General features: G+C 44.9%; 1 protein-coding gene across 1 annotated transcript in view; it reads right to left on the bottom strand.

The window, feature by feature from the left end:
* LOC118315498 (hepatocyte growth factor) overlaps nucleotides 1-12,500 on the bottom strand; it is a 17,852-nt gene that overhangs the window by 2,305 nt on the left and 3,047 nt on the right. The window contains exons 5-17 of the mRNA XM_035642820.2: nucleotides 10,913-11,061; nucleotides 9,186-9,306; nucleotides 8,045-8,163; nucleotides 5,676-5,841; nucleotides 5,437-5,570; nucleotides 4,483-4,576; nucleotides 3,243-3,373; nucleotides 2,452-2,481; nucleotides 1,857-1,962; nucleotides 1,236-1,310; nucleotides 840-989; nucleotides 634-740; nucleotides 1-121 (exon numbers count right to left, since the gene is read on the bottom strand). The exon at nucleotides 1-121 is cut by the window's left edge and continues 22 nt beyond it. Coding sequence (XP_035498713.2) covers nucleotides 1-121; nucleotides 634-740; nucleotides 840-989; nucleotides 1,236-1,310; nucleotides 1,857-1,962; nucleotides 2,452-2,481; nucleotides 3,243-3,373; nucleotides 4,483-4,576; nucleotides 5,437-5,570; nucleotides 5,676-5,841; nucleotides 8,045-8,163; nucleotides 9,186-9,306; nucleotides 10,913-11,061 — 1,503 coding nt within the window. The remainder of the gene's footprint in view (nucleotides 122-633; nucleotides 741-839; nucleotides 990-1,235; nucleotides 1,311-1,856; nucleotides 1,963-2,451; nucleotides 2,482-3,242; nucleotides 3,374-4,482; nucleotides 4,577-5,436; nucleotides 5,571-5,675; nucleotides 5,842-8,044; nucleotides 8,164-9,185; nucleotides 9,307-10,912; nucleotides 11,062-12,500) is intronic.

The following is a 12,500-nucleotide window of genomic DNA, read 5'->3' as shown; positions in this document are numbered from 1 at the left end:
TTGCCTCCTGCACATATCTTGGTGTTGGTGATGTGGAAGTTCCCCCTGTGCATTTCTCTACACCTCTCGTTACTGACAATGGGCAGGTCCACCGCCTTCAGTACATCGTCATGCCCAGTGCCTGAAAGAGGTCAAAGTCACACTTCATTGCTCCCGTTCTGTTGTAGCACGATGCAACACAAATGTAATGTAGAACCTCAATGTTTTTTGGCATGCACATGATCTTGTAATATAAACATAGTCATATATAAAGCAGTTTTCTATTTTTAAGTGCATGGAAGGAAGTCTGAATGATTCATGCAGACATCATGGCACACTTTAACTTGGAGATATTAGTCTTCCCCTGAGCCTGTCCGTACATCAAGCCACACAAATAGCAGAACTCATCCGAGGTTTTGAAACATATGGCCGCAGCTATTATGTAACCAATTGTTTCAAGAGATGACTGCGTTACGATATACTTTGCTCCACCACCTTATATCATTTAAGGGGAAAAAAATGAATACAGAAAATAAATCAGGATTGCTGCAGGAAAAATGCAATATAAATGCAATACATTGCAGACCTGGGAGACCTGAAGAGTATGAATCTATGCAACAGCTGCAGTGAAAATAGTGTATAGAATAGCTGTACCTTTGGTCTCGCCCCATCCATACATTTTACACAGTGTTCCTTCTGGGATGGAGCACCCAGCCACAGGCAGCTGAATCGTATGGACATTGTCTGCAGGAAGGGCCGGCCTGCACACAGAAAATATAAAGCATGATCAACATCACACATACACACACACACACGTGTATATATAGTTTATCTTTGAGATAATCTTTCCAGGCACTCACTTAGACAGCCTTATGAGAGCTAAACTAGAGCCCTCCGGGCCACATATCACATGGGCTATGCTGACTTCCTGTGTCTTGGACCAGTCAGGAGCGCCCTCTCGAATATCAGAGACTCCCAGCCACACCTGATACTCGCTGAGGTCTGGAACACTGAAGATGCGGAAGAAAGAGTCAATACTTCATAAAATATTCCACATTTATTACTGATCAGGGGACACAGTAAAAAACTGAGAAGAGTCAATTAAGCTTTAACATAAGGGGGATAAAAAAGAAGAACGGATTAAATAAATCTTGCATTTAATACATTGACGGTATGAAAAAAAAGTGCACAGACAGTTCAAGTCTGTGGTTCAAGCATAGGAAAATGCATTTGCATTAATAGGCGGGGAGCATTACCATGAGGAGAAGCACTGTCTGTCAGTGAGCACCCATCCCTCTCGTATTAATGAACCACCACACCAGTGCACTGACCTGGGAAGAGCACAAAAATGAAATGGCACATAAAGGACGCATCCAAGACATCAGCGGACATGAACACATGATGTCTTTAAAAGGCTGTTTCATTGCATCGGTTGAAGAAGAGGAAAGAGTTTCACCTATAAATCTCTGTCTTAACTAAATTTGATACAGTGGATGTGGGCTTCGCAGGATTCAAAACTGTGCTGCAGGCACTGCAGTGGAATATTGCTTCAGTACTGCGCTGCCCCCTCCTCTTTAACAATTAGTTGAGTTCTGTTTCTCTATGAATCTACTGATGGACCATAAATACATACATGGCATTAAGGCAACTAAAACCATCAAAAGAAAAAATCCTGACATTTGCTCAAATGTCTGCTTGCATGTGACAGAACGATGTTGAGCATAGTGGAAAAGCCTCATTTGTACTGAAAACAAAAATAACCAGAAAGAGCAATTTCACAGAACTATTTATGAATTCAGTGGTAGTGTGGGCAGGATGGCCTCCCATTTTTTCATTGGTAGAGGAAGATGTGTGGAATTTTAAATGCACCGCTTTACCCTTTCTGTATGCTGACCATCCAGCTGCCGTCTGATATGCTCACTGGACCTCCTCCAACAATCCTGGTTTGCTTATGGACGAAACACCCCACAGAGGATAGCTCACCTGGAAGCAGAAACATGCATCCAGATTTCCTGTGATATGTTTTTAATTGGAAATACGGTTGTTATGATAATAATGATATGCATTCAGAGACAAATTGTAGTTAACCGTTTACACAGCTGCAATACAAGAGGCACTTGAGCTGTCGAATGATTCACCATAATAATCGTTATATATGAAACACCAGTTATGCTGATGAGGCCATTAGTTAAGGTAATTAGAGGATATGCTCACATAACACACGAGTGTAATTTAAACTCCGAGTGTCAAGCGATTGAGGCGTTCACCCTCTGTTCTTGAGTAATGTTAAAGAGATGTATACACACATAGACAGCAACCGATGTCATCATGACAACATAATGTCCCGCATCATGTACCATAATAGCTGCACACAAAAATGGACTCCATCCCGTTCTGAAAACACCACGACTTGCGTTGGAGGCTGTCAAATACAGAGCCACCTGCAAAACCCAGACAGACGGAGAGACTCACCCAGTGGAATGGTGTTCTGTGAAGCATCACCTGCAGAAAGGAGGGCAGACAAACAAGGAAGTATTAACTGATACAAGATAAAAGACGAGCCAACACAGCGGTGTACATTTCATGGTGAGAGTACAGCCACAACAACAAGGGACCTTGTATTTGTCTGTCAGAGTTGTTGTTTTTTGCCAGGAGGGCTTTGGTAGAAACAAAAGAAACAAATGTAACTATTTAAGATACCAAATGCATGCATTTTTCCACATATATCCAGGCTAACAAATTACTTGTGATATAAAGTATGAGTAAGGAGTAGTAAATGCTGAAAAAACGTTTTTTTTATTCGCCATAGGCACCGTGGATACCTGCCTAGTTTTTATCTCAACACAATTACACTAAAGCATAAAGGAAGACAGTCATGATGCCTTTAGGTCCATGTGGGAATCGTTAGAATGAACCCTCCCCTGTCTACCTGATGAGTTGTGAATCTCCTCTGACACACACTGACCTGCAAGTGTAGGCAGATCTGCACACTGCAAATAAAGTGCGCGTGTGTGTAAGTGAGACAGACAACCAGTCAGTGGCAGAAAATATGTGGCAAATTTTTAATTTCACACAGACTCACAGATTTTTTTCCCCCTAATGGTGTGTCTGTGTCTGTGGTTGTGTGTATCTGCAAGCTCGCACACACACAAGCACACACACAGGACACACACACACACACACACACACACACACACATGCACACACACACACACACACACACACACACACACACACACACATACACACACACACGTACTTACATGGCTTTACAGTGCAATAGTCCCATGGTATGGCAGAGTTGTTGGTATAACACCAGGGGCCGTGTTTGTCTTTATCCGGGTTTCTGCAGTAGTTTCCCTCCAGGCCGGCCATCAGCATGCCCCTCTCGCCGCTGGACAAACACAAAGGATCCAATAACCACTCTTTTATCAACATTCAGTAAGCCCCAAAGACAATTCTCAAAACACAAATACATTTTCCCCCCCTTAAGCAGATAATTAGGCTGTTGATGAATGTACTTTTTGTTACTATTAGTTAAAGATGAACAAAGTTGGCCAGATAGGATCTGGGCAGACGGAGACTACGCAGCTGTGTAGGCTCTGCAAAGGGATTACTCACTGGGACAGTATGCATCCACCTACACTCACATACCTAACGCATGCTCATGTAGACATATTCCACACATAAGGGTATTCTCATAAGAATTTTAAAACCACAGACGGAATTCTTTCCCACACTAAATTCCTGAACTGATGACGTGGAGAATTGTGAGAGAAAGGGGAGACACACGAGAGGGGATGCTGGGTGCCATATCTAAGCGAGTTCCGAATCTGTGTTTATGTGTTGTATTTCTTGCAGCTAGCATAACAGCCAGCTCTCAGTCTGCCTCGCTAACCCCGACCTTTGACCCTGGGCAGGAGCCAAGCGGTGGAGCAGATTGGCTTTGAGGCGTTCTTTCACAGGAGGGGTTCAGGGTCATAGGTGAGGAGCGAAGTGTATATCCCCCGGCCAAGTTATCACTGGGAGTCATTCCTGCTGAGTTAGGTCATCTTCAGGGAACCACTTCTATGGCCATTAGGAGCTGCTGGAGAGGCTACTCACGGCACCCGCAGGAGACGTTTTCTCCTCGGAGAAACAAGAGGCCCAACTTGATCCGCTAACAACACTAAGACTTATCTGGAGGTCAATAATAGGTCACCGCCCCACACTAACCACCACATATCATGTTCGCACACATGGTTCTTGATAACGTGAATGCATTCGGCTGCACACTGAGGCTTCCGTGGACAGCGCCTGTGTCACTGGGAGATCATTTCTCAAGCACTGAAATTAGCACGTTTTCTGCTCATTATCAAATGTTTGCTTTGATCCCAGTGAGCTCGTCCAGTTTCATGCAGACACTCTTGTCTGCAGTGTATTGATAGAGCAGGTCTGTTTTGTACATTGTGGTTTTGGGAAAGTTATCAGGTTTAAAAAGTAGCAGGGATCCAGTGGACCAACCTGTTGCTGTGGTCTGTCCAGGGCACACAGGGCAGGTTTGATCTGGTCCTTGACTGCTCTCCTTGGTAACTCTCTCCAAAGCTTTCATAGCACTCTAGATTTGGACAAAAAAAAGAGGGCACACAACAAAAAAGGTCATTCTCGACACACAACTCCTTGTCTGTACGAACAAACAGCAGCTTTGAACAAAACAGAAATAGGCAGCAGACACGATTGCGTAGCGTCTATAAACCTGCTTTAACACAATAGACTTTGTGCATTTGTCATACATTATGCTATTATTGTATCACTACAACAAAATGAACAAGGGGCACTTCAGTCATAATCAGAAAAACCAAAGCAACCATGGGTTTTTCTTGGCTATCAAAGTTGTCATTGGATCTAGAGCTGGGAAAACAGAGTCATCCACAATTATATCTAAGAAAAACATGGGTCATAAAAGAGGTTTTAAAGCCGTCTGTCACCCCGCATCTCTTATGGGAATGTATTCAGCCCTCGTGGGTACACCACAGAGGGTTTAAAATCCCAATGCAAGGCCACACAATCTCAAAGAAATATCCCTACAATCTCTTGGGAAATTTGAATTTGCGCACTCTGCCACAGATCTACATCTTTTTACTTCCAAATCTCTTGAATCCCCAAAAAAGAATCCTGCCGAGCACTAATCCTTCCACTCCATCTTTCACTGTCCATTGAGACCTGACGATGCTGAGCCGCTGTCAGAGTTGGTTTATGTGAGGCGTGGTGGTCAGTCCTTCCCACAGTCATATAGAGCTGCAGTTTTCCTCAGAGTAAATGAGGTTACAAAAGAATACGTGTGGTTACAGGGTCTCATGTGAACTCCGCGGTGCACGAAACACGAAAATGCAAGAATTTGCTCTGCTTCTGATGATGGGGGGATCAGCGCTTCTCTTTCAGTTTTCACGTGTTAGATGAAGCTGTTGAGTCGCTCACCACTGACAGGCTTGGTTTGGGTGCCGCATTGGGGAATGTTGGTGCAGAACATTGTGCGGACTCTTGGGTCCATAGTGAAGCACCAGGGGAATTCTTGGCCATCTGGATTGCGACAGTAGTTTTCTCTCAAGTCCCTGGAAAACACAGAGAAAGTCCAAGTTATGAACTCATTCAAAGGTATCAGTACATGCAGGTGGGTGACTGAGTGGATGGCAGTCTTGTGTGAAGGTCTGACTCACTTGCAGGGATAAGCTTGAGGAAAGAATGTGTGGTTATGGGGATACTGAGAGTCCCAGCGTTGGCAGGTGAGTCCAGTGGGCATCATGTCCACTGTCCCCTTATAACCCTCCCCTCTTCCCTGGTAACACCCGGTTGTTTCCACCATATTACTTTTGGGAGGCGTTTCTGTGAAAGAGCCAAAACATATTCAGGGCGTGGGTTAGGTTGGTCAAGGGAGCGTAGAACATGTGTAACATAGTTCACCGTCTTTTTCCAACATCCCAAGCTTTACACAGTTTTACGGCATATTAAAAGAACAATATAGTATAGTGTATAGCAGTTCAATATTTTGGAATGCTGTGGGTGAAAACATGAAAGACTGGGGCATATTTTATGAATGTCAAAAGACAATTTATGCATAAGCCAAGCATACCGTATCCTAGGGTTTCAGTCATGCTGTTATAAGCAACCACCACATTTAATAACAAGATAAAATTTCACATGTGACTGTACCAAAGTAGAAAAGGAAGTTCATTTTATCCAGTGATCTGCACAGGAGGAATGGCGAAGAAATGAACAGAAAACCAAATTTGGCTGAAATCGTGGATGGGGAGACGCGGAACACAATGACTGTGAACCACAGAGAGAGTTGGAGATGAGGGAAATGTATGTGAGGCAAAACTCTGGCGCTGCGCTGAAGCCTCGATGAACTAGATTAGAGATTATAGAGTCACACTGATGGTCCATTTTACCTGCCGTTCCTCGATTGTTTCCAATGATTACTTCTCTCACTGACACACATGAAGTCCCAATCCCAGTCGTAACAGTAACACAATGCATGGTTTCTGACTGTCAACTATTGCTCTGGTCAAGAGTGACGGCTAAATCAATTGGGTCCAAAAATTCAGGTAGTTGTAGTACATGCACAAACAATAACGACGCATAATGAATAGTAAATCATTTAGTGTGACAGCGCCTTGGACATGAGAAACGGCTGAAGAGCCCTGATGTCTTGGCCACCTGCTTTGCTCAGAATAGCTGCTTCTCTGCGGTCAGAAGAAACCGACAGTGTGATGAGGCTAAAATCGAAAAAAAAGGAAAATCCTCTTTACAAGAAATGCTGCTCATTAGACACACGTTATGTGAGTTCACTGAGCTGAGTATTGTGCGTGGTTTGTATCCAACAGTGTGTATATAAAGATGCAGATCTTCAGGACTCTAAAAACCAGATGCTTCCAGCCCATACAGTACGTCTAAAAATAGACATGCACCAGTTGTGACAGTAAACAAAACAGCGGTGCCTGGACAAAAGAACGCTTTGTCTCCCCGTCTCCTGCTCTCGCTCCTCCGTGCCTCGTTTTGATTAAGGCTAACTGGGTCGTAAACACAGACTGGCCCCAAAAAACTCCAATATCGGAGAGAGGGAGTGAGAGACAGAGAGAGAGATGGAGAGATGGAGAGATGGAGAGAATGCAGAGAGTAGGGGATGATTGTTCGAGGGGAAAAGGCAGAGGGGGGGGGGGGGGGGGAACAGTGAATCACTGGGTCCACATGGAGGAGTGCCATCTAGTAAACATGCTGCCAGGGCTGCTGATGACTCCAGCAGGCAAACAGGCCACTCGCAGGGCTCGGGGGGAAGACGCTGAGCCCAGCAATAACACCACCGCTCTCTAACTCTGTGTAATGTTCTCGAGGACAACAGTGGCAGCCCTCAGTGACTTGTTCCCGATGGTCGACGAAGAGCGTCTGTCGGTTCACTGCAAGTGCACGGACACGTGCGCCTTTTCTCTCTCCCACGTCAAACCGCGGCGCCTACACCGCGCGTAAGGGGTGTGATGGAAGCGATCTGCTCCGAGTGCGAGTGACCCCGGCTGTAGTGTCTGTGTGTGTGTGTGTGTGTGTAACAGGAAGTCGATGTGGAGCAGAAACTGAGCCCTGTGCCGTTTGACCACCACACGGGAGAGCTGCCGTAGAACAATAAACAGCAGGTCTGACGGTGAAGGGGAGAAAATAAACATGATGTCTATTAGAGAAGACATAACAGAAAGCGAACCCTAAGAGGAAAAACTGTGTGTGTGTGTGTTTGTGTGTGTGTGTGTGTGTGTGTGTGTGTGTGTGTGTGTGTGTGTGTGTGCGCGTACGCTATAAATGAAATTTATTATTAGTATTATTACGTGCGAGCGCCTGTGCATTCACTAGCATCAGCCAATGAGAGGAAGAGGAGTGGTAAAATAAAAGGTACGGGAAGTTGTAAATTCTGGCGCAGTCAGTCACTCTTCGCAGGCCCGTGCCGACTGAAACACACCCACGCACAGACATGTATAGACAACCGCTCCTCACGCATGACGAATGCTAATGCATTCAACCGCGCACAAACAAACATGCTTACCACAAACTTTGATGTCGCAGTATTCCCAGGGTGTGTCTGGGTCTGTGGTGAAGCACCAGGGTCTGTGGCGTCCGTCTGGGTTCCTACAGTAGTTATCATCCAGGCCCTTGTCAGGGTGCCTAATACAAAACATACAGCATAATACAACCTCAGGGTAAGAATAGACGCAGGAGTGAAAAAGCTTTGCTGAAAATCACATTTTTTTCCCTGTGGCCCACCGTTCCAACTCTGACTTGCAGTTAAAAATAGTGGCACAAAAACACTAATTGTTAAATCAAAGCCCCAGAGGTGCCTGAGAGCCGGGTAGAGTCGGAAAGACAATTCACCATTGTGCGCAATTGAAAGCATTAATTACTGGAAATGGTGCCAGGGCTCCTATCGGAGAATCTGTGCAGGGCTCAGGGGGGAGCGACGGGGGGAAATAAGCTACACCACTGCAGGTGTTTTGGACAGTCAGTGGTTCCCAAGTCCCACGTCCCTCCCGGCCCGCCGCCTCCAGGTATGCTTGATCAGGCGGAGGGACCCTCTCACTGCATTAGTGCTATGAGCAGTCAGGGACCTCATTTACACAAACACTGGGATGATTAAGGATGTGTTAAACAGTCCCCGCTAATCCAGACCACCTGCCTACCGACAAGCTGGAACGCTCCTGCCACCGATACGCACACACACACACACACACACACACACACACACCAAGAGCATGTAAGGAATACTAACACAGCCTCCCTAAAATAGGTATATGCTTATCTCATGGCTGCTTTATAATCTACAGAGAGCTTAAAGGAATTTGGGCCAATTAAGTCAGAATGAAGAGTTTTCTCAGCATAGCACTGCTTAAAACCACAACATTACACACTGGATTCTGATGGCAATCGCTCAGGGAAAGGTCCACTGGCCGACTCCAAATCACTTAATCTCCAGAGTTAGTGGACCACGACCTCGTGAAAATACTGTATTATCACATCGAGTATTCTCATAGCTTTCTGACTCTATATGTCTCCATGTGCGCGGGCTTGAGTAACACAGATGAATGTTTCATGTGTGCATGAGAGTGTGTATGAGAGTGTGTGTGTGTGTGTGTGTGTGTGTGTGTGTGTGTGTGTGTGTGTGTGTGTGTGTGTGTGTGTGTGTGTGTCACCTGTTGGGTTGGTGCTGGTGTTTGTGAGGTTCCTCCAGGTCCCAGCGCTGGCATTCCTTTCCACTCTCTGTGTGGTCCATGGGTCCTCTGTAATCTTCCCCATTACAGTTCATACACTCCACTACGGAGCAAAACAACACACACACACACACACACGCGCACACATCCACGAATACACAGGGGGAACAGTTTAGAGAAACACTATCAGCAGTAAGGAGTTTGCTTTTCACGATTAGAAAATCACAGTAGTGTTTCCAGGTGTAGCCGCAAAAAGCAAAACATTCAAACAAAGTGGATCATCCAATTTAATACATTTTAGGTCACAGGTTTTTTGCCACAAAATAACATTTTGCAATAGAAAAAACCCACCATAAACAATTGATAAATCTCCATTAAGGTCAGACATAATACACACTTAAATATATAATGTATAGAAGAACATTTCGTGTGTCACACTAATAAAGGCAAGGCTCCCTTTGATGCAGAAAAAGGCACCATTTGTTGCATGGTGAGTCGTCCACACTGTCTAGTGTAAACGACGGAGAGCCATGCAGATTAAAAGCAGATGTTTATGAGTCCAATTCTGTCATGACGGAGCACAGCTAGGACCACAGGCTGCATGTGTACGTGTGCTCGCGCAGCACGCCATGTTTTCGTGTCTGTATGCGTGAGTGAGTGAGTGAGTGAGTGAGTGAGTGAGTGAGTGAGTGTGTGTGTGTGTGTGTGTGTGTGTGTGTGTGTGTGTGTGTGTGTGTGTGTGTGTGTGTGTGTGTGTGTGTGTGTGTGTGTGTGTGTTTCCTATTAGGACCAGCTAATTTCAGGAGAAACTTCTCCAGTGGTTTTCTACTGAACGAAAGCAGGTGTTCCATCGAAATAAAAAAAAAAGTCATTATCCCCGTTGTACAACTTGTGATAACCTAGTGGGGGCACCACATGTGAGCCGGAGAGCAAGAAGGATCCCCCTTCCTGTCTTATCGAACCACAGCCTGGTTCTCGTTAACATGACCCAGTGTCGTGCATGCAGAGGAAACGACCCTCTGACAGAATGAAACCCCCCAGGGCTTAGATAGCACAGGTCATTATCATCCCTCTCTTCGGGAAGACACAGTGACATTGATTTAACATTGAGGCTGAAACGCCGATGAGAAAGTTCCATCTCTCGTCACAACCGGGTTGATGTATATATATGAAAAAAGTTTTATTAATCCAAAACAAACTGATAATGTGAAATCAACGTTTCCCCTCTGTGTGTATACCGCAGGGCGGGATACGAAAATAGCAAAGAATGTATGTATTGGGTATGACAGAGGGATTAATATCGTTTTACATTCCAACAGCCTGTAGGTTCAAACCATTTACAAAAGCCCGAAGCTGACGGAATGAGAGTGGACAGCATAAACTGAACCACACACCTGGAAATGGCTGCAGCTGGCCTCAGTCAATATAGAAAAGCTGTGCTCACCCACACACACACCCACACACACACACACACACACACACACACACACACGGCTGTAGAGTCAAGTCATGGTCCAGCCAGTGTTGCTTAGTCCAAGCAACTGCGTGATTGCCTAATTTGCTGCAGCTCATTTTCAGCCTATCGAGCCGCAATTGGTGAGGCAATTTGCAACGTGGAATGAGGATTATCGTAAGATGAATGTCAGCGCAGATGTACACAGACGTGTTTTGTATGTATGTGCCTGTGTGTGTGTGTGTGTGTGGCCTACCCTGAGAACACTGCGGTATGCCACACTCCTGGTGTCTGAGGTGTGGCCGCGGGTCAGTGGTGAAGCACCACGGGCCGACGGTGGAGTTGTCTGGGTTGCGACAGTAGTTTTCCCTGAGGTCCTTCTTCCTGAACCTCTTGGACATGAATCTGTTTAGAAGCAGAGCTGCGGTTACACAAACAGACACGTGTACCACGGACAGTTTTCAAATATTTGAACTGACGTTGCGGCGCAAACTCTTTTTTTGAAATACAGCCAAGGCCACTTTCTCCTGTCCTTTTCATTCATGAAAGAATGACGGACCTTTCACTCGCTCATGAAAGAGCTGCTGCCTCAAGCTGAGGGCTGAAACCTGCCTGTCGACAGGACCAGCGGGAATTAACGAGTGCAGAAGTAATTGATGGCAACGCAAAAAGATCAAGCCATCGATGGCAGGATGTTGTTAATGGGAGAACACACATGTAACACGTATAGACGCAATGTTAGTTTTCCAGGGGACAGGTTCTGAATGTGCTATGAGCACACTGACAAATGACTCAGAATTCCCATCAGGCGAGCATCTGGCTGTATGGTCACCAGTCGTGAGGATGTTATTTATTGTGATCAGGCTGTGATTTTCCACATGATGATGAAAAGATAGAAATGTAGTATTTTATTTGAGTGGAGTGTGTGATGACAGTGACAGGAATGAGAAGGCCTTATAGGGCGATCAAGAAGAGGAGAAATCCTTCACTGACAAAAGTGCAACTTGTTCTGTGGTTCTCTGTGGTTCTGCGTGTGTGTGTCTCAGAGTTTCCCATGCCTGCGAGCCGACTGATAAAACACACAGAGCGCCTGGGTTTAATTACCTGACCAACAGAGACATTAATAGCGGTCTGATAAAGCAGGTTCACTGGAAATACAAACGTCCACTGCCCCCTTTGATTCTTCGGCTGCACTGACAACTCACTACAAAGCCTCTGAGGAGAGGGGGGTGGAGAGGCAGGGAGGTAGCACGAAAGTCAAAGATAATGAAGGTCTTGGGTGTATGTGTATGGTGTGCATAAGACTTCCTTATAGTTATAAATTTGTGGCACATGATGAACTTTGTTCTTATTTTACTGCTACTTTCTCCTCAGTTCTCCTCCAAAATATTGTGCTGCACACTTATAGACACAATAGAACATATTAAAGATGCCTGGAAGGTAGGGAGAAACTTGTAATGTGCTTTATTTTCAATTAACAGATTCATTTGTTCATTTTGTTCATTAATTTGTCATCGTCCAGAAACCATGATGGGAATATTGTCACTTCATAAACATGTAGTAGTAGTAGACTGAATATAAAACACTTTGTTGAACTTTTTTGCAAAGGATGCATATATTTATTTTGTCACGTAGTTTTTAAAAATACACTTTCACTATATATACACTAAATATTCACTTTCATAATCTTATAGAAGGCCGTGCTTTACTTTTTTTCCCTGTTAGGACCAACACTATAGAAAGTAAGATTAATCAGGGACTTAAGATGGGGGATGTACCTTTAATTTAACCAAAGGTTGCATATTAGATATGATCCTAATCCCAGTAGAACACACACATGCGCA

The sequence above is a fragment of the Scophthalmus maximus genome, chromosome 7 (genome assembly GCF_022379125.1).
Source record: "Scophthalmus maximus strain ysfricsl-2021 chromosome 7, ASM2237912v1, whole genome shotgun sequence".
In the NCBI taxonomy this organism is placed as follows: Eukaryota; Metazoa; Chordata; class Actinopteri; order Pleuronectiformes; family Scophthalmidae; genus Scophthalmus; species Scophthalmus maximus.
Note: the sequence above shows the minus strand (reverse complement) of the source record. Positions and strands in the feature narration are given on the sequence as shown.